At 42.7% G+C, this 22,593-nt stretch overlaps 1 protein-coding gene across 19 annotated transcripts in view; it reads left to right on the top strand.

Annotated features, from left to right (window-relative positions):
* Positions 1 to 18,679, top strand: part of Pde4d (phosphodiesterase 4D) — a 1,451,136-nt gene extending 1,432,457 nt beyond the window's left edge. For all 19 annotated transcript variants that reach the window (XM_016000210.3, XM_076552299.1, XM_076552298.1 and 16 more), the window contains 4 exons: positions 10,409 to 10,563; positions 12,019 to 12,141; positions 12,844 to 13,026; positions 13,722 to 18,679. In XM_016000210.3, the coding sequence (XP_015855696.1) occupies positions 10,409 to 10,563; positions 12,019 to 12,141; positions 12,844 to 13,026; positions 13,722 to 14,138 (878 nt within the window). In that variant the 3' untranslated portion in view covers positions 14,139 to 18,679. The remainder of the gene's footprint in view (positions 1 to 10,408; positions 10,564 to 12,018; positions 12,142 to 12,843; positions 13,027 to 13,721) is intronic.
* Positions 18,680 to 22,593: the final 3,914 nt, after the last annotated feature.

Here is a 22,593-nt window from a genome sequence, read left to right as displayed (position 1 = left end):
AACTTAGCTTCTAGCCTCTTGTTTCTAACAATTCCCTTTCCTTTTAACCCCCCAGCAACCTCCTGGTGTATAAGACACCATTATGTATAAAAATGTAAGGAGTGCTAGAGATCTGGTTGTGGCATCTCTGATACACAACAAACATCTGTAAGAGTGCTGGAGGAGGCTTTTCCCCTTCCTCTGGAGAAGGGTTTAACATTACATAAACGGTACTTGGTACTCGACGTTACTAGGTGAATGACTTAAATGTACTAGGACTTAATTCTTTCCCATGGTGCTGTGGTAGATTGATGTTATAAATTTCCCTTTATATGAAGAAAAATGCAAAGGTGTGACCCTTTCATGTTAAGAAACTGCCTTTCTTCTGCTTCAAACTGTGGGTTACACTCTGACCTTGAGCTGTGGTAATCTGGCCATCCTAATATCAAGGCCTTCACAACTTCCAAGCATTCCCATAGGATTTAAAGAGAGAAGGCAAATGTGACTGTGCCCTGAGAGGCTTAATTCAGGTCTGGAAGATTGGTTAGATCCACTTTTGTGTCTTTAAATAGCCTCTGTAGAGACATAACAAAATACACGTTAGTGATTCCCAAATGGAGCAGAGGTCCAGAGGACTCACAGGCCTCCCCAGAGATGTGTGGTTGGTAGACCACATTTCAGATGTGTGTGTTAGGAAGGGGCTTAGTGAGCAGGCAGGATCACATTCCATGTACCCATTGCTTTATGAGAACCTGTAACAGGGCTCTTATGGGACTCATGAAAACATTTCCATAACTATTATCACCATTGAGTCGACTTGGGGGCAGGGCTTGCATTGTGCTGGTGCTCAGGGTAGACAGAGGGCTTTCAGAAAAGGGCTATCAGGTCATGTGGTGCAGTGTACACTGGTACTTTGCATAAGTCTGGCCCACTTCAGTATTTGAGGCTCTAGTATTACTTAGTATGTTCTTAATGGTTTAGGCTTCAACAGATACATAAACCCACCTTATTTAGATTTAATTTTTGACATTTAAGAAAGACATTTTAAGTTAATAACATCAAACATTGAAAGAAGAGTTTCTTTGCATTCTATCGTATATGCTGTTGCATGTTCCCTTATAGTGGCATCAGAATTAAGAACAGAGGACACATTTAAGTAAGTCATAATAGAGTCAGTCTTTCAAATGTTCCACTGTGCTTGCGATTTTTAAGGATGACAGGGACAAGTTCTGTTCTTTCTGTGAACCCTCCAAACACAGCTGAGATGTGGCTGGCACCTGTGGGACTGTGGTGGGCAGCAGGGCATCTGTGGAGTCTGTCATCTCAGCTAGAAAACCCCCATCCTCTAAAGATTGAAACAGATGGTGGAGAAACTCGGAGGATGCCTACAAATCTAGAGAGGTGACCAAAGCTGTCTGTTTAGGCTCATTTTTCCGGTGACGTGCCTAGGCAGAAACTTGACAGCCAGTCCTGTGGCTGGAGGTTAGTTACTTTCAGGGTTTTGATCATCGGTAGGAGCACAGCAGCACACGGAAGCCCTCGGTTCCAAGAGCAGCTCTGGCTGGGTTGGCCACTCAGCTGATGGGATCCAGTGAGGCAGTAAGTCAGCAGTGCACCTTGGTACACAGTCACATCCCAGGCCTGCTCAGAGTCACCACCTTAGTTTTGAGTGATCATCCAGAGCCTGGACTCTTGCCTCCCTCCCTTTCCACGAATACAGTTTTTATTCACAGCATGCAACAAACGAATCTCTGCTGACTTAAAAAATAACAAATTCAAGACCTTTAAGAAAAAAAATTGTCAAAAGTATGTGTTTATTTTTGTTGGTAGTAACCCTTCAGAGCGAGACTTAAGTTTATATTTTCTTTGGCTTTCGTGGATGGATTCAGTCTCAGTCAGATGAGCATACTCCTAACCTCTTGACTGAGAGTTGGCCCTTCCAACTCCCAAAACCAAAGATTGAACCTGGTTCCCCTAACAAGGAAATCTTGAGTTTTGATCTTCCTTTCAAACCCCTAGTTAGATGGCTGCATCTCTTGAGGAGAGGATGTAACTGAAAGTTTTCCTGTGCCCGCCCAGCTCCCGTGGCCTCTCAGACCCAAATGAACACACAGAGGCTTAGGTTAATTACAAACTGTATGGCCTATTGGCTCAGGCTTCTCACAAGCTAGATCTTACATTTTAAATTAATCCATTTCTATAAATCCATACTTTGCCACAAGGCTCGTGGCTTTCCAGTATTTTTACATCTTGCTACTCATGGCGGCAGCTGATAGCATCCCCTCTGTTCTGCCTTTCTCCTTCCTCACCATTGGCCAAACAGCTTTATTTATCAACCAATCAGAGCAACGTATTTTCACAGCATACAAAAAGACATTCCTCCATCAAGAGGAGACCTCGGAGGCATAGTGAACTTAAAAGACGTGTCCCAGGGTGCGCTGTCTAGGTGATTCCCAGTATAGTCATGCTCCTGCCTCTTAGCTGTGATCTTAGGCTTGATGTGTTAGTTTGGGAGACCGGATGGTTTCATGCTAGTGGTGTTTGTACTTATTAAAAGCACCTGGGGATTTTGAGAACAGGGGGATCATTTCTACCTGGCAAAGATGACGAGGCCTGATCATTTGAGACTCTTAGAACAGTGAGAAGTTGAGTTTTAATAAATGCCTTAAGGATGTGGAGGTCTCTGAACACAGGGCATAGAAAAATGGAAATCCCAGGTGGAAAGCTGCCTTAGTCTTTGTGAAGACAACACAGATAAGGCAGCCTACTTCATAAAGCTCTGACAGTCACATCCTAGAAGGTGTTTACCATGAAAAGGTCATGTGACTTTTCAGTTTTATTTTCTGGGAAAGTAAAACAGTGTGAAGGTACAGAACATATATGGTGTTATATTTTACTTGGAAGGAGAATGCCTTGTTTGTAGTAAAGATGCCCAAGTTTGAGGAGGAACATTTATTCACACTCATCTAGTATTCAAAACATATGTCTTTGTGTTTCCAAGAGAAGAGAGGCATTATGTCATAGTAAGTTGAAGTAGGATCCGATGCCAGTATCTACACTTTACAGAGATTATCAAGCTCTCATATCATAACATACATTTTCCATAGCAGCACTAGTGGATTGTACAGAGATCTGTCTTTGTGCAAACCTTGGAAATGAGGACAGATTCATTTTCAACAAGTATGATTATGTAGAGAACAAGGCAAAAGTCTGGCTCTTAACAGCTTGCACTGTGCTAGAAGAGACAGCTTAACAAGTGACTATATGGCTTGAAGTGGTACTCCACGCAGGAGGAAGCCAGACAGTGTCGGGGCATGGCACTCGGATGGAGTGAGGGCGAGAAGGGGAGTTTTAGGAATATGTTGTTTAGAAGTCTCTTTCTTAAAAATAAAAAAAAAAGGACATGTATTAATTGTATAAGATAATAACACTTTCACACATGACATTTTCATATGTGCGTATAAATGCTTTGACGTTATATCATGACATACATGTACATAATACACCTTGATACAATCCACCCACCACCCCCACTGCAATCTCTTGCCTGTCCCCCTTTACCCGGGTTCCTTTCAGAAATCCTTACACAGATGACCGTTTCATTCCTCCATTGACTTGGCGACATAGTGGAAGACGCTGTCGTTTTTCAACACTGAGCTAAGCCTAGCTACACAACAGGACTGGAAAGGGGGTGGCTTCCACTCTGGGCATACTCACCCACAGTTTCTGAACTGCTCCTGCGCTGTGAGGTTCCATGTATTTTTGTTTGTTTGTTTGTTTTGGTTTTCCGAGACAGGGTTTCTCTGTGTAGCTTTTCGCCTTTTCCTGGCACTCACTTGGTAGCCCAGGCTGGCCTCGAACTCACAGAGATCCACCTGGCTCTGCCTCCCGAGTGCTGGGATTAAAGGCATGCACCACCACTGCCCGGCCAGTTCCATGTAAATTTTGTTCTCACCGTCACACATGGATCTCAATCCTCCTCTGCTCCTGCTTCCCCTCTAGGTTGAGAGATGCTGAAACATAGATTGTGAGTTGTCACCACAGTCTTTCCAATGGCAGGTCACACTAGACACCTCAGCATTGTTGTTAGGGACACCCTCCATCTCCATATGTTATAGTTTGTCATTCAACAGCGCTTTGGCGGGGTAGTTCTTACCTTACAGGGTAAGCCCAAGAGGAGAGGCTGGCTGCCGCTTTCAGAGCAGATCGTTTGCTTTCTAAGTACAGGATCATTTTTGTCACAAACATTGTTACAATGAAATGTATTCAGTTTGTTGAGAAAACTGTATTATGTCAAAGCAGATGTGTGTGTGTGAGATTTACCACTTTCGCATAGGGAAGTCTGGTAAATTTCAAATTTGATCCCTTGTGTCTCTTAACTATATGATACAGGCTTGTTATCATATTTTTTCAAAAATACCTATTCAAATGAACTTTCACAAAACATAATGTGCTCAGGGTTGGTATGGTGGCCCATGCCTTTAATCACGACACATAGAAGGCAGAGGCAGGCAGATCTCTATGAGTTCAGGACCATCATGGTCTATGTAGCAAGTTCCAGACCAGCCATGGCTACATAGTGAGGCCTATCTGGTGGATAATGATGATGATAATACGTTCACTGAAAAGTAGGAGAGACAGCTTGGAAAACAATGAAGGGATTGAAACACTCCTGGGATCCCTCACTCTGAACGAAGTTTCACTGAACTTTTCAAACTTTTCTCTAGGCACATGCTTAAGCACAGCATTTTGGACACATAAAATTCACAATATAGATGCTTACCTGCAATCGTTTGTCTACTCAGACAAAAAAAACAGTCTAGATCTGTTTCCTGAAAAAGAAATGAACTAACCCGACTCCTGTTAATAGACACTAAATTACCCATTTTCTTCAGAGGGTGTCACTTCATATATAATCTTAGAATTAAAATCTTTTTCATGCATATTGTTTCATTTGGTTCAACAGAAAGCTTATACTTACTTACCTTGGACTTATATTTATACCACCTACATCTTATCTCCTGCACCCTTGCTGACTCTGAGCTTCGAACAATTTGATTCATCAAAAATTAGGACATGACATTTCTTCCTTGTTGCACCCGTTGGCAGTGAGCACTGTAAAATAAAAGTCTTTTAAGTCTTCTTACCCTGCCATGAGGTCAACAGGAAATCCTTAGTTCTTGCCCTTAGTGAACAACTACCGTGTTGGCAAGGAAACAGCAAGCAGACCTTTGCCCTCTGCAAGCTTACAGATCTAAGATGTGATGCTCCATTTTTAGGGACGCCTAGAAAGCTGACAAATCCTATTGGGGTAAGCCCGGAGGAATGTTTCTGCAAGAAGTTAGCATTTGAATTAGAGTGAGTACAGATCATCCTGACCAATGTGAATGGGCGCCATCACCAACTCATGATGGATGGCCCAAATACAGTAGATGAGCTAAAAGGAGGCAAATGGTGTTCTCAGTCTGAGCTGGGACATCCTTCATCCCCTGCTCTCAGACATCAGTGCTGCTGGTTTGCAGAGCCCTAGAAATGAACTAGAACTTAAGTCATTTCCTTCCCTCTCTTGGGCCTTTGGAAGGACTGCCTTGCTGCTGACTTGCTTGGCTCTCCAGTTTGTACAAGGCTTGAAGATCCAGGCCGTTCTTGGCTTCTATAAGCACTTGAGCCAATTCCTACACATACATACACACAAATGTGTAAATCTATATCTGGCCTTCAGCTTATGTGTCACTGTAGAAGCATGACTCATGGAGACTGGGTTCTAAGGTGGTCTAGGAGGAGCGGAATTCTAAGGATGCATTTTCTGAGTTGCTTCAGGGGGTTCTGATGTTTTCTAATCTTAGATTTGAAGACTCTGATGATTCTATTTCTTGTAGTAAAGAGCATACGGGTAGGCTATATTATGAACTATTTATAGAGATGCCTTGGGTACTTCTTACCAACTCCTTATAGGATGCAAGAAGCTGAGTGACTATCATCTCAGCACTTTTTAGGAGATTTGGGAATGTGGTGACATTGCTTAGTTACTCCCAATGTCACTGGACCAAATGTTGAAGTGATGAGCTCAGGGATGGGAATTCCCAGATCAGGCACACGTCAATGGTTTGTGTTTCTGAGTGTGTCAGGACAAGAGCCCTTTTTTGCTGCACTCGAAGGGATAAATTGTGGAAAGTCAAAGTCAGAATCACCTCCCATGACTGGCTTAAGTACCATGAGCCCCTGCTTTTCCAGGACATCTGCTGGTAAAATGACCTTGGTTGGGAAATAAATCCAGCTAAAATTCAGGAAGCTCTGTCCCTTAGTGAAATTTGTAAGAGCCCAGTGGTGTGGGGCATGTTGGGCCAACCCTTCTAAGGTGGGAGAAGAGTAATTATATATAATATAACCCTATATGTAACCAAGAGCGGTGCTCGTGATCCCTGAGCCTGGGTGGATTTGGAAACAGCGTTCTCCTCACTGGGGTATGTCACTCTAGCCCATTACTGAATAGAATGAAAAACTGTTGCTAGTTTATTTCATGACTCAGAATAAAAGTAGTCTCTTCCTGTGTCTACGCTGCTGTGCAAGCGTCTCATGATTTCACTGGTGTATCGGTGCTTGGGCAGGCCAGTAGCAGTGGGGTTGTTGTTTGGAGCTGTGTGCAGGGAGCCATAGGTGATATGTGATACAGAACTTTAGGATTTTGGAGCAAGGCCCTGCCATCATCAAAATTAAAATCAATAAGATAAAAACAGCTCAGCAATAAAACTGAAGCAGAAAAAAAACAAAACATTTCCTCATAAAGAAAAACCCAGAGCTGGCTGGGTGGATTTACTGTTAGCTTTTTTTTTTTCTTTTTAAGATTATAATAAAAGCTTGACATGAGAGTCTAGGGACAGCTTGCCTTTAAATATTGGCCCTAGAGTGTCCCAGCTATATTATATAGGCAATGTTATTTTCCTAAGACTCATTTTCTTCATTTATGAATGGCCATCACACCATGCCAGCCACTTACAGGACAGAGCAGCTGAGTCCCCCGAATGTGATGGCTTAGGATAGTCTCTTCTTATTGCTTTTAAATTAGGAAGAAGGGGAGTGTGCTGTGGGATGTTAATGTATGTCCTGTGGGAGCCCTTCTTGGGTTCCTTGTGGCGTTACCCATCAGGTTTGCATAGAGGATGTTTAGGACCATGGGCCTGAGTGCAGGTGTCTGAGATGGTCTGCACTTGACTGTACTGGGGGATGGTCTGTATGTCAAGTTGCTCTGATTGGTTAATAAATAAAACCTGATTGGTCGTGGCTAGGCAGGAAGTATAGGCGGGACTAACAGAGGAGAAATAAAAGAACAGGAAGGCAGAAGGAGACGCTGCCAGCCACCGCCAGGACAAGCAGCATGTGAAGATGCTGGTAAGCCACGAGGCAAGGTATAGATTTGTAGAAATGCGTTACTTTAAGATAGAACAGTTAACAAGAAGCCTGCCACGGCCATACAGTTTGTAAGCAATATAAGTCTCTGTGTTTACTTGGTTGGGTCTGAGCGGCTGTGGGACTGGCGGGTGACAGAGATTTGTCCTGACTGTGGGCAAGGCAGGAAAACTCTAGCTACAGGGGTGTGTAGTAGAAACCAGATGACCAGGAATAATCTTTAATTTTGTTTAGAGACACAAGCCTCTAAGTAGGTTAGGAGGGTCAAGGAGGGAGACGGTGTTCAGAGAGAAGGGCAGACGGGGAGCATGCTATAAATTGGTCATTGAGTGGTCCAGAGTGTTGGGGAGAAATGAGCAGTTATGTCTCCAGCAGTCAAGAATGAGTTCATGGAAAAGGTGGCCTGCCTCTCCGCCCGTCCTCCCCCGCCTTACTGTGTGTGCACTGTATTGGAGTGTGAGCCTGAAGGACTCTACACACAAGTCCTTTAGCATCTTTAGCAAGGTGCCATAGACTGCCACCTCCCGTCTTCTGTGTGACCCACGCAACCTCAGTGACAAACATAGAAAGTTCAATGATGACCCTGAGGTTCAATTTCTTAAATGCTAGTATTTTTTTCATTTAAAACTAAGCTTTTACTACCTGGTCCCAGTTGCCCTTCAACAGCATCAGACAGGAGCAACTGATTACCCCGGCCCAGCCCACTAAGGAATCATTTCCTTGCCGAAGTCAAGCTTAGCAGTGCCCTTGGACCCTGCATCACAAGCCATCCCTCTGTAGAACAGATCACCTTCTCGGAGGCAGTGGCCTCTCAGCTTGCCCTGCCTCTCTCTTCAAGGGGAATATAAACCTATTAGTATTTCTGCAAGTCCAGGTGAATCATTATGTTACTGCCCCTTATCTACATATATGTTTATTCCCCTAAAAGAACCCTGGTAGATGAAGTCATGTTATTTCTATGCGTTATACAATATTATGCCTTCCTTCTAGCATTTGCTTGCTTAATATGATTCGGCTGTGTATGTACAGTGTCTTGTGCTCAGATCCCATTTCATTTTAAATTTCTAATTTCTACAGGTTTATCCATAGGTTTTTCATAGACTATTTAAAAGTAAGACTTTGATCTCTAGCATGGAAAAAATCGCAGCACTCGGATTTAGTCAGACTTAGTCAGACATTACCTTTCGACAGTATCCATTTTTCCAGACAAAATAAAAGTGAACCATATACTTCCACATCTATTCGTGAAACTCCACACTCCTGTTTCTGGCATGGGGAGCAGCAGATGAGATGTGCCCTTTCTTATGTGTGTAGTACTAAGATCATAGAGTCTCCTCAGGGAGCAGGTCCCAAGCCTCCATTGTCTCCCTGACAACTTCAAAGCAATCAGTAAGTAGTTCCCAATGCTTGTCCCGTAAAAGAAGCATCTGGATGTATTTTTTACTTTCTTGTTTTTTTTTTTTTTGTTTTGTTTTGGTTTTTTTTTGTTTTTTTGGTTTTTTTGTTGTTGTTGTGTTTTTTTTTTGAAACAGGGTTTCTCCATGTAGTTTTGGTGCCTGTCCTGGATCTCACTCTATAGACCAGGCTGGCCTCAAACTCACAGAGATCCGCCTGGCTCTACCTCCCTAGTGCTGCGATTAAAAGCTTGTGCCAACGCCGCCTGGCCTGAATGTATTTTTGAGAACATTGGTAAAGATCCACTACCCGTGCTTTCTATTTTTACAGCAACTTAAGTTTTAAGGCACTTTATTTTGCTTCCTTTTCTTTTAAAGATAGGCATGGAGAGACCACTCAGTATTTAAGAGTGCTGGCTGCTCTTGCAGAGGACCAGGGTTCGATTCCAAGCACCCACAGGGCAGCTCACAATCTGAAATGCTAGTTCCGTGGGAGCCAATGCCCTTTTCCAGTCCACATAGGCACCAGGCACGCACATGGCACAGAAATATACATGCAGGAAAAACACTTATAAAGCAAAAAATCTTAAAAACCAAAACCCTTCTTCATCTAAGTCTGCTGTCTACAGGAATAGGGAGAGGCAGAGTCTCTTTTCACCATTAATCCACAGTTGCAAAGCAGTATGTGAAGTGCAGAATCTCTACCTGTAGACAGGTATGCACAGGGTCTGTGAAGCCACGAGCAGGCAGGAAGGCAGGCAGTTCACACAGAGCACTGCCAGGAGCCTCAAAAGAGGAAACATTTGGGGGTGGGGGTACTTAGAAGGATAAGCACCGTAAACAAACTGAATACTGGAACTTTCTGTATACAAACAACCTCACCCATGATCCACACACTGTATCAGGGCAAGTGTTCCATGTAGATGTAACCGTCTTGTTAAATAAGAAACACAGAGCCCATGCAGAGATGAAAGCCCAAGAGGTCAGAGTAATAGCTAAGCGCTAAAAACCTTACCCTAAGGTCTCTTGCGGAGGGAAGGACAGGAGCGGCAGTGAAGGGTAAGGTTTTTAGCGCTTAGCTATTACTCTGACCTCCTGGGCTTTCATCTCTGCATGGGCTCTGTGTTTCTTATTTAACAAGACGGTTACATCTACAGTTCCACAGCTACCAGGAAATAACACATCATGTCCAGATGCGTTGCAGACCTTAAGAATAATGCCACAATCTGATAGCAGATCCTGAAAAGATAGTGTGGTCCACTTCTTTCACTTCAGAGAACTGACCGGAAGGACCACATACCAGTCAAAGTGTAATTCACTCCTAAGGTTCCGTTATCAGTCAAACTATAATTCACTCCTGAGGTTCTGGCTTTCTTTTGGCTCTTAGATTATTTGACATATTTGCAGGTGGGTGATGGAGAAGATCAGGGGCAACTGTATCCTAAACACAAGGCATCAAAGAACTTGGGGATTTGTTTTCATTCATTGGTATGTTTTCCCAGACCAGCGTCTAACTCATTATCCTCCTGTCACAGCCGTTGGAGTGTTGGGAGTCACCATAAAATTTGAAGAGTGAGACAGACATTAATTAAACAGCCTTGGTGACACGCTGCTGCTCTTCCTTTCAGATTCAGAGCTTGCCTTGATGTACAACGACTCCTCTGTCTTAGAGAACCATCATTTGGCTGTAGGGTTTAAGTTGCTCCAAGAAGAAAACTGTGACATTTTCCAGAATCTGACCAAAAAACAAAGACAATCTTTAAGGAAAATGGTCATTGACATTGTAAGTACCTAATGAAACCGATTCTTAGGGATGGTATGAGGTTAGATTTGGGACGTGGAGTTGTGGAAACTTCCTCTGTTGTTGCTGGCAATATTCTCCTGTAATAGGCGTCTCTGTTGCTGGCAGCCTCAGTCAGACCCCTACAGGCTCCCTGATCTCTGCAAGGCCCCCATGAGTCCCTGTCAGTTGATTCCCTGGGCCTCGATCTTGTGGTGTCCCTGACCCCCCTGGTTCCTCCAATCCTTCCCTCCCCTCCTCCAAAGGACTCCCCAAGCTCAACCTAGAGTTTGACTTTATGGCTGAGAAGCTTGGTGTTTTTGTGCGATTCCCAGCAGAGGGGGCAGGGAGCTGTCTTTGACTCTTTAGCCTACTTGTGGGGCCCTTTTCTTCCTACTGGGTTGCCTCCTCCAGCCTTGACGTGGTGGCATGTGCCTGGTCTTATTGTAACTTGCTATAAAAGGTTTGGTTGATGTCCCTGGTGGGGGGGGGCAGCTCTTTTCTGAGGGGGAGAGGAAAGGGAGGGGTGTGGATCTGGAGGAGGAGGGAGATGGTAGGGGGAGACTTAGGGAGGGGGATGGAGGGAAACTATAGTCAGGATATAATATATGAGAGAAGAATAGCAAAACAAAAGACTAAGGACTCACTGTTCAGGTTTTTCTTTGCTCCTCTTGGCCAGTGGCAAGCAGAGGAGGAGGATTCCCCTGTAACTCCAGGGGAGTCTTTCCACCTCCCCACCCACTTAGAAATACCCTCAGTTAGATTCTTTTCCCTGTGTACATCATCCAGAGTGGCCTGACAATAGGAAAATCTCTGGGTAGTACAAAATTGTATGTATTTTTAAAAATTACATCCATTTATTAAATTTCTGTTTGGGTATGTGCGTGTGCGTACCCTCCCTGGTGTACCTATGAACTCAGAGGATGGTTTGTGGGAGTAAGTTTTCTTCTTTCCACTACCTGGAAAGTGGAATTCCTAAAGATTGAATTCATATCATCAGGCTTAGTGACAAGCACCTTTACCCACAGAACCATCTTGTCAGCTTGCTTTGTTGTACACAGGGAGACATCATTTGTTCTAGATCAGCAAAACAAAGCAAACTAACCCAAAATCTTTGCATCCTACGTGGTCTTTGAGTAGCCTTGAATCAGCTAGTTCTAGTGCAGCAATGGCTCCCTTGTTCAGAACACACACAGAAAATACAATGGTATATTTACCTTGAACGTGGTGCTCAGGTACCTCATGTTTCTGTGTTGCGTTATGTTTTTCTGGGCTCCAGGAAAACTTGACAGCCAAGAGAAAAAGAATTCCCCCAATATGAACTCATTTCCACACATCATTAAAATTCACTATGTTTCGCCACTCCTTCTCAAACTCAAAATAATTTCTTTGTCCATTTGCAAATTATTTTTTTCCTTTCGGCATGATTCCTTCACAAAACGATCTTTGCCCTGCCAGGTACTTGCGACAGACATGTCAAAGCACATGAATCTGCTGGCTGATTTGAAAACGATGGTGGAGACGAAGAAGGTGACCAGCTCCGGGGTCCTCCTCCTTGATAACTATTCCGACAGGATCCAGGTAAGTCCGTGTCTCCAGCTGCTCTTTATGCACACATCAGGGACTCCGAATAAGATAGGGCTGTGCCTCCTTTGTCCCATCTCATATGTCCAGAGGCTGCAGGCAGGATCTTTTTCTTCTCCTTTCTGTTGGTAAATGTGGTTTTCATACAGTATTTTCTGATCATGGCTTCCCCTCTCCCACTTCCACTCAGATCCTTCTTGCCTCCCCATCCATCTAACTCCACGTCTTTTTTTCCCTCTCTTTAGAAAGCAAAACACAAACCAGAATTAAAAAACAAAACACAAGAAACACACACACACACACAAGCCATAAAAACACACAATTGGAAATCATAATATACAAGCAAAAGACCAATAAGACAAAAAACTGCCCAGTCCTTTGTATTTAAAATCTTATTGGCCTGTTCATTTACACATACAGCAACAACAACTTAACATCCAAAGACCAACCATTTGAGCCTCTTGGAATTTAATAATTCATGAACACAAACAGTGTCTCTCATGACACTTAAATGCAGAAGTGGCATAATTGGGAACTATTAATACAAGTGTGAACCACAGAGGCACACCATGGCTGAGCTGTTTGTAATAGATCTGACACTACATGTATTTTTAAGTTGTCCCAGTCATCTGATGTGAATGCTTAGTTTCAAACCGAGAGCAGCGGTTGCTGAGTGCAGAATGCTTCCCTCCGCCTCAGGTCCTTCAGAATATGGTGCACTGCGCAGACCTGAGCAACCCTACGAAGCCGCTCCAGCTCTACCGCCAGTGGACGGACCGGATAATGGAGGAGTTCTTCCGCCAGGGAGACCGAGAGCGGGAGCGTGGCATGGAGATAAGTCCCATGTGTGACAAGCACAATGCCTCTGTGGAAAAATCACAGGTAATGCCACGACTCAAGAGAATGGGGCTGAGCCACAGCTGAAGCATCTGGCTGTTCTGTTCCAGCTTCATGCCTCACAGCATTTTGTGTTTTTCTTTTTGTTAATTTTTTTTTTTAAGATTTATTTATTTATTGTGTACACAGAAGAGGGCGCCAGATCTCCTTACAGATGGCTGTGAGCCACCATGGGGGTGCTGGGAATTGAACTCAGGACCTCTGGAAGAGCGGTCAGTGCTCTTTACCTCTGAGCCATCTCTCTAGCCCTAATTAATTTGGTTTTGACATGGTGGATTTTACATCTGTTGACGAATTATAGTCATATAGCCACACGTATGGCACTATAATTCTTTCATTGTGACTGTATCCACCGAATGTACTTCTGTACATTGAAAGCTTGGCTTATTTCAGTTATCTGGGTTCTCTACAAATTGGCTATTCTCAAGTAAGGTCCAGGCTCCAGGTCCTACTGTGTCAACAACTAGTATTCTTTATATTGTAAGCATCCCTTGAGCTAAGAATTCTAACTTTAGCCAGCTAGTAACCACATTTACATGATCTGTTGGCTCAAATGGTGACTAATGTATCAGACTCAGGTTAGTAGTCTCCTGCGCAGGCTCTGTGGGGGATCATGATTTGGGTAAGCTTTTTCTCCCAAGTTTCTTAGTCCCACTGGATTTCTTTTGTTTTATGACCAGGTGGGCTTCATAGACTATATTGTTCATCCACTCTGGGAGACGTGGGCAGACCTCGTACACCCCGATGCCCAGGACATTTTGGACACTTTGGAGGACAACCGCGAGTGGTACCAGAGCACAATCCCTCAGAGCCCCTCCCCTGCCCCCGATGACCAAGAGGAGGGCCGGCAGGGCCAAACTGAAAAATTCCAGTTTGAACTAACCTTAGAGGAAGACGGTGAGTCAGACACTGAGAAGGACAGTGGTAGCCAAGTGGAGGAAGACACTAGCTGCAGCGACTCCAAGACCCTGTGTACTCAAGACTCAGAGTCCACCGAGATCCCCCTTGATGAGCAGGTGGAGGAGGAGGCCGTAGCGGAGGAGGAGGCAAGCCAGCCCGAGACTTGTGTGGCAGATGATTGTTGTCCTGACACGTAACAGTGTAAAGACTGTCACGCCTTTTTTTTTTTTTTTTTTTTTTTAAAAGTAGAAAAATTGTTTCCAAAGTGCATGTCACATGCCACAACCATGGTCACACCTCACTATCATCTGCCAGGACGTTTGTTGAACAAAACTGACCTTGAACTACTCAGTCTGGCGCTCAGGAATACCGTAACCAGTTCTTGCACCTCCATGTCATCGGAGCAAGGGGGACGTCTTCACGAACATGATCTTGACACGAGTTCAGCTTGGCAGAGCTGACAGAGTGGGTAAAATCAACTCCAACTGTTTTCAAGGGGGCGTGGCTCATCAGGCTGCCCCGGAGTAGGTTGGATTGCCGGATTCCTCTCTGGTGGGTTTGCAGGAATTTTGAGAAGAAAGAAGGCATTTGAGGGACGGAGTGAGCTCACAGATGAAACATTGAAAACGTCACGAAGAGGACATAGCCTGAGTCTGTGCGCAGGAGGAGGATGAGCCACAGAAATTGCATAATTTTCTAATTTCAAGTCTTCCTGATACAAGACTGAACAGTGTGGTTCAATGAGCCACACACACCTCTACATTTTGTATGATATGTAAAACAGATTTTTTGTAGAGCTTACTTTTATTATTAAATGTATTGAGGTATTATATTTAAAAAAAACTGTTCAGAACTTCATCTGCCACTGGTTATTGTTTTTTTTTTTTTTTCCTAAGGAGTAACTTGCAAGTTTTCAGTACAGATCAGTGCTACACTGGATAAATCTCACTTACGAATTTTACTTGCACCTTAGAATTCCTAGCAATTAACCGATTTGTAGTGATTCATTGTTTTATATACCAATGACTTCCATACTTTAAAACAGAGAAACAACTTTATGTTGCTGGAAACCCTTTTTGTAAGTGTCCGTTGACTCCGCCTTTTAGTTCCACAACTCCCCCAGGCCGGAGAGTCGCTCTCCATCACTGCTTCCTTCATGGTGTGCAAAGTGAGTATTTATTCTGTAACCCTTTGATGTGCATTATGTCAAATGTGTCTTCAGCCTCATAGAAGCTCAGTCATCAGTTAGTGTTGTCCAAAGTAAACGGGAGATATGTAAATACCTAGTAGCTGAAAGAGTCAGTCTTTTTCAGGCATTTTCCTACCGACTGCCTTCTGATGCCTTTTTATTTTCCTGTGTCAGGAGACATGTATTTCACAAATGCATGTCCTTGTCGTCACCCACACATTTCATGATCGCTTTATTGTTGTTCACAGCCACTTATAGGAAGAAAGACGTTTTTTCCTTCATGCTGCACTATTGAATGTGTGTTCCAAGCATCTGCCCGTATTCTCTAGGTGGGGTCTCATCGAGGATATCACTACCGTTCTGACCTAGAAAAGAGAAACAGGTTATCAGGTCAGGGTTGACGTTCGTTTCTCCCCATGGTTCTGTGTCATCACTAGCTTATACTCTGGGGTTGCAGAGGAAAAACATGGTAAGTGCTACGGAGGCAGTTCTTAAGAATGTGAGCAGACTATATCAGCGCATACCAGGACAACTGTGGTTTGAACTGCCCATGGAAATAAGACCTCCATGAGGAGTATCCCTGGAAAGTGATTCTAAGTAGAGCGGCCACTCTCCCTTAATAGATAGCCCGGTAAGGTGTAAAATTGCCAGCGATTCTCATTGCTCTGCAGACTTGTCCTATAGGAAGGACTACTTCGGAGACACTGAATGAAAGTTAATGTTGCCACTGGCACCGGGGAGATAGTTATGCGATGCAATCTAAAACATTGGATTGACAGAGTCTGCCAGTGCCTCAGTACAGCATTAAGAGGGGATTCCAGATTTCAACCCCAGGAACTGTATTGATTTTATAAATTAACTCCCAGTGTTACTTGCTGATCGCAATCATCCCCATGCAGCCTATGTTTAGTCTGGACCTTAGTCGTGTTCTGGGAGTTTGGGGCCCATGTTACTGTTTTTCTTTTTGGCGTCCAAATGGGGAATAAAGGGAAGAGCGGTACCTGACTAAATGGTAAATGAAATATGTAAGAAAAATCGTAAGTCTGAAAGAACATGTCTAAAACTTCTCAAGGAAGTGGCGGGGGGCTAGCACTGAGAAAGGAAATCATCAGCCAGGGAAAACACCCAAGCTGAGCTGAAACCCTGTTTCCATCTCTTAAATCCAAATGATGCTTGGAACCTTTGGTACAGAAATGGTCTCTGATCTTTACCATGGGGCAGGGTAAGCCTCAAGTAACTGATCACTGAGTGCCAGCCTCCTTTACCCTTGTAAAAAGCAAATGGAGCATAATCTGCCGTTGTGTGACCAGACTTTTCAGAAAACGTTCGGGCACCGGTTTCTCTTTTCATTGTATGTATCCCTGAAGGAGGTCCAGAAGGAAAGGCAAAGACTCTCGAGCTGATTCCCCCTTTTCTAAAGCAATCTCACTTCCCTTCCTACACGTGACATTTCCCCCCCACCCCAGAGTGCCTGCAGTCTTCATCATGAAAAGAAACTTACAATAAGCAGCAATATATCATAAACAGATTTATACCTGCAAGGGTTCATAACTGCACTAACGGAGCTGTTGCTTCCCAGTGTGTTGGGTTTGAACGGCACTGGCCTGTAATGGCATCCCCTGGCGGACAGTTAAGCTGTAGAGGACACCTAATATCCAAGAGTTAGAGACTATCGTACTATACCCACCAAACCATCTGCTTACCCCACCCCTACCCCCACCCCTTTCCCATGCGCCTGCCCCCTCACTCTCTCACCAACATGTGTTTCCCAAGACACACGGCATTAAAAAGAACATCTTTATACAAGTGGTTTCGTTTCCTAAAATGCCATAAGAAAATGCAATATCTGGGTACTGTATGGGGAAAACCAAGTCCATGTTTGTGTAAAACCAGTACATTTCAGCTTGCAAGTTACTGAACACAATAATGATGTTCTCATTATGTTTTCATTCACATCAGTTAAAAGACACAAGTAAACAGTGTAGATAGAACAAATTGCAGATAAGGAAAGAAAAAAAGACTTGAATGAAACAGATTTTACAGAAAGCTTTATGATAATTTTAATGCATTATTTATTTTTTGTGCCATGTATTTTTTTTCTCACCAAATGACCTTACCTGTAATACAGTCTTGTTTGTCTGTTTACAACCGTGTATTTATTGCAATGTACATACTGTAATGTTAATTGTAAATTATCAGTTCTTATTAAAACATCGTCCCACGGTGGGGTGGTGTTGACATATTTGGAAACTCTTGGTGAGAGAATGAACGGTGTGTATACATGCTCCTTGTACATTTTTCTTTTCTTCTGTAATATAGTCTTGTCATCATAGAGCTTGTTTATGGAAGATTCAAGAAAAATATAAAGTACATAAAGATATATAAATTTAAATATCATAGCTTCAGGTCTTTGGTCCCAGGGCTGTGCCTTAACTGTAACCAATATTTTCTTCTGTTTTGCTGCATTTCAAAGTGAAGTGATAATGAGGCTCGGGCTGGGCATTTCGTATCCACACTCTTCCCTGATTGGATTTCTGGCAATAGCTGGATTTCTTCAAAACTATAGATCACTGCTGGAGAACCTCCCGACCCTTTTGAGATACCAGCTCTTGAGTACTTGTTTCCACGGAGCAAGACTCCACAGATGGTGACTGTTTCCCAGTGAGTACCAGGAGCTATTGTACTTGGACGTATTGGATTAGCTTTCTTGTTCCCAAACCTGTACTAGGGAAATGATCTCCAGTGATTATAGAATGGCTTGTTGGCATCTAGACCTCACAGGAAGATGAATTTGATTCAAAGCAGGAGTCATAGCTCACTCATCTTGGTTAATCCTCTGCTCACCAGCTTCCTGTCATACCAAAAATTTATACTATTTTTAATACTAATTGTTCTCCAAGATCAAATTTATATATGCATAATACATAGTATATATGTATAATGCATATACATACACACTGTTTAAATATATACATGTAAATCATCTGACTTAAACATAGTTATATGATGCCAATTCCCATTAACATAGTGAATTCATGTCTCTCTAAAATTGTTTCTGTAAAAATGTATGTCTTTGTAGGATTGTTAGTGTGACCTTGCACAATGGCTAGTCCTGAAAGCCATGAGCGCTTCCTGGTGGAAAATGTGGCCCCCTCTCACTGCAGCCCAGCCCTTAGGACGTGTGACACAGTGAAAAGACAGATTCTTTTTTCTAGGAAAAAACGAGCCTCTTATTATTTCATTTTTATTTTTGACACAAACTGTAGATTTTAGCAGCCCTGGCCCAAAGGAATTTGATTACTTTTGTTTTAAACAGTACAAACGGGACACTATACTTACAAAATACATCCTTACTGATTTCAGTTTTTTAATTGTTTTATTTCTTTGGGTATGTTTTCAGAGTGGTAAATTGTGTGTGAGCATCACAGATGATTCTGTTAGTGGTTTCTTAGCCTCTCTTACAGCCCATGGGGATAGTACTGTACATCAATACCTTCATATAAAATTTTTATATGCAATGAAAATAAAAGCATGGGTTGATTCTGCCTACTTATGATTTGGTCTTTTACAGGTAAATAATGTAGTTTTAAATGGCACTCTAGTCAGCACACATTTCCAATAGCAATGACCTGTTTTTGAAGTGACAGGCTAGTTAGTGATCTCATGTCAGTACTGACATGCATAACCTGGGGAAACCAAAGGATGTCAATCTTTCCTATAAAAATCCCTCAATTCACTTGAATGACAGACAAGAAGAATCATACAGCTTTCTTCGTAGTTCCAGGAAGGGGCCGCCTTCATTTACACAAACCATCTGGTAGACCAGAACCTATCATTCTGATGTCCAAGAATTACTTAGACACCTGTCTGCATGGTTCACGCTTCTGGGATTTGCAGTGAAGGAGACACAGGCCTGTTCCCCTGGGCCTTGTTCACTGGGTGACAGAGACATGGAATGATTCAGTGCCCTTGCTGGTAGAGCTGTGCTCAGAACAGTGAGGAAGCTGAGTGGTGCTGGAGGAGGAGGAGGAAGGAGAGCCTGGGGAGAAATGATTTACAAAATATCCTGAAAAACAAGAGCTTGAAACACCTGGAGAAGAATAAGAACAGGGCAGACCAGCAGGGCCTGGAGCTGAGAAGCCATTTTTGTCCTATGTAAAGAACATGCTGATCTATCACTTCATCCTCCCAACACCATTTGATTTTCTTTGTAACACATCACAAATGGATAGGCACATGCCCTTATTGTCTGTCATTCCTACCAGAATGTGGATGGAGGACAGCAAGGTCTTCCTGACACATTCCTAGCAACTACCATTGGGCTTAGCACAATAGGTGATTACTACATTGAATGTAGCCATCGAGATGATGATGCATATACAGAAATCTTGCAAATATCCATGCTGGCTTCATTCCAAAGCCCCCTACTGACCTAAATGCAAAGATGCCCGGTACTCTCTATACAATGGTGTATTTGCTCATAGCTTGGGTACAGTATTCCATGTACTTTAAATAGTCTCTAGATTTTTTTTTTTACAATACCTAATACAGTATAAATGCTATTAATGGAAATAGCCATAACATATAGGAAATAGTGAAAAGGAAGGCCAATTTTACACATATTCATTATGTAGGTAGTGTTTATTGGAGTATTTTTGTTCTTTGGTTGGGTAAGCTCACAGAGAACGAATCTATAGAGACAAAGGCTGAGTGTAATTTAATCTGAAGATATTTGACAATCAGAGAACATTTAAAACTTAATAAGATATTATGATTTGTTTGAGTTTTGAGGTTGCTAAACCTAGATAGGGTTTAAATCTTTTTTATTGCTAATAAAAACTTTGCCAACTTCTCACAAACCATAAGAACAAAAATCAACACATTTCTTATGAGAAATGAAAAGTAAAGAAAGCACAAATTTGTTCCCCAGATACCATAGGCAGCAGAGTAAAGGCCATTAAATGCAACCATCTCGGCCACTGCAGTTCCCTCTAGCCACATCAAAGAACAATGGTTTTTGTAGTCGTGTGGTGCCTAAGGGCTGGTGAAATTTCTCATTGGGTAAAGGTCCCTGCTGTCAAGCCTGGGGAACTGAGTTCGATCCCCAGGACTCACATGGTAGAAGCAGAGAACCGACTCTTGAAAGTTTTCCTCTGACCTCCAGGCATGTGTCATGGCACTTTTACCCATACACACACGAAATAGAAATAAGTTTTTAAACAGATGTGCCTAGTGTATGTCTTCCATGAAAGCTTTCCTTTAAATAAGGTCCCTTCAAGGTTCATGATCACAATATGAGATTCAAAAGAACCAACCCTATTTTTTTCCTACCTGTGCCTCATGCTGAGAGACTAATTTGATAACTTGAGCCTATTCACGTCTCCAGGCTCAAGCTTTGAACCCACAGTAGCAAAATTTTGTGAACAATTATCCCAAACTCATCTTCCCATTTGGAGAGAGCACTAGCCATGTATTCCTGCTACAGTAAAATTGTCCCTGCACCTTTTCGTCTGATGTCAATGATGTTTTCCCACAGCACTTCCCACATGTCCAAATATTTCATGCCAAATGAGTAGAGTAGGCATGAACCTTAGCTCATGAACATGGGTGTGCAGGAAATACTTCATTTTCTTACCTTTAAATCAGCTCATTCATATCTTACTAAACTGATGGAAATCATTGTCTCTGTTGTTACTGGCACATTCCCTCTATTCCCCAACAATAAAAGGTCTCATTTCTAGGCTAAATGGGGTGCCAGATTAGATTAGCTGTTGTTTCTACCACCATGGTTCTCCTAATGGTCCCTGGAGCCTGATTTGTCTTTTATGTGGTATTTCAGAAATTCATGATGATACTTGGAGTCCTGGTTTGGGGTTCTATTTCCACAGGACTCCAGAGTTCTATGTGCATAAGATGAGCCTGGCCTCCCCATGTCTCAATATTACTGACAGGGATCTAAGTATGGGGCAAGGGGTGGGGCACTTTGGGTTTCCATGTCTCAAGACTAAGAACTGTATCAGGGACACATGAAAAGGTAGCAGAAATAGAGATGGTATACTAAGAGAGAGAGACACTCCACAGAGAGTGTGGGCTAGTGAATGGGAGACAGTCATTTGCTCAAAAGTCACTGGGACATGAGACTCATGACCCTTCCTAGGTCATTTTCACAGTGTACACCTTCTTCCCTCAGGCCTATTCTGTTTGCTTCATGCAGCCATGTAGGGAAAGGTTCCTAGTTTTCCAACTGCCTTCTTTTATATTTGAATCTTGATGCTATTATCAACAGTCCCTAATTTCCTGACCCAGAAAGATCCATAGGAATGTGTGCATGCATGCATGCACACAACACACCCTCCCACACATGTACGAATGAACATAGAAATATTTTCCTTTTCCCATACTCTGAATCTTCTGTTCCTCATCTATCTATCTATCTATCTATCTATCTATCTATCTATCTATCTATCAATCTATCTATGTCTCTCCCCACCCCCTTTGTTCTTCAGTGGGATTTGACTTTGAAACAAACAAGACCAGAGATGGTTATGACTTGTGTTTTTAGTCTCCACTATAAAAAGTAGCTGACTATTGGACTATAGAGAAGAGAAAGATATATAGGAAGAGCATATATTACACATTAATCCAGTCAGTTAATCATGGTTGTTGATTGACATTTTGATCCTACATTGTTCACTGAAGGTCTTGAGATGGGGAGGCAATTGAGAACATCTCCCTACAGAAGTCATAAGACCCTCCTACACATACTGTATGATGTGTGTATCTGGAGGTGGGAGGGGCTACCATTCCTTCTGGAAGTATCTCTGGTCTAACTTTACCTCTGATCATCTTTTTTCTCCCCCATTTCAATTACAGGTTAAAGCACTTGAGATAGGTTTTGAAACAAGGTTTTACTCAGTAGCCCAGGCTGGTCTGGAATTCGCTATATACCAAGATGGTCTGGAACTCATGATAAACCTCCAACCTTCATGTCCAAATGTTAATATTACTGGTGTGTGCTGCTATTCCCAGCACACTTGAGAGTGTTCTGACATGAAAGTTAGTAGATCTCTTTTGCATTCTCCAAGATCTCCAAGCCAATACCATAAGTGGCCTACATAGTAATTCACCCCCACTTTGCTGCTACAAAAATAATGATGCTCAAGGAGACTGACAGCTCAAATGCTGGTGATTATTTACAAATCACAATTACAACAATTTTCATCACTGCCTCCTTTCTGTGTTGATAAAGAGACTATCTTAATGTCTTTGACTTCCTGCAACCTTCCTTCATTAGAGATGTCACAGATTATTTTCACAACCCAAAACTGGACAGCCAATCTAGTGCAGACTCATTTATCTACTCATCTCAATGTAGATTTATACTTATTTACAGTGAGGAAAAGACCTGGATAAAGCTATAAAGGATACAAAAGTAAAAAAATAAAGATATAAGACAGACAGGT

Source organism: Peromyscus maniculatus, chromosome 15, assembly GCF_049852395.1.
Source record: "Peromyscus maniculatus bairdii isolate BWxNUB_F1_BW_parent chromosome 15, HU_Pman_BW_mat_3.1, whole genome shotgun sequence".
Classification (NCBI taxonomy): Eukaryota; Metazoa; Chordata; class Mammalia; order Rodentia; family Cricetidae; genus Peromyscus; species Peromyscus maniculatus.
The sequence above is the reverse complement of the archived record's forward strand: the minus strand, read 5'-3'. Positions and strand labels throughout refer to the sequence as shown.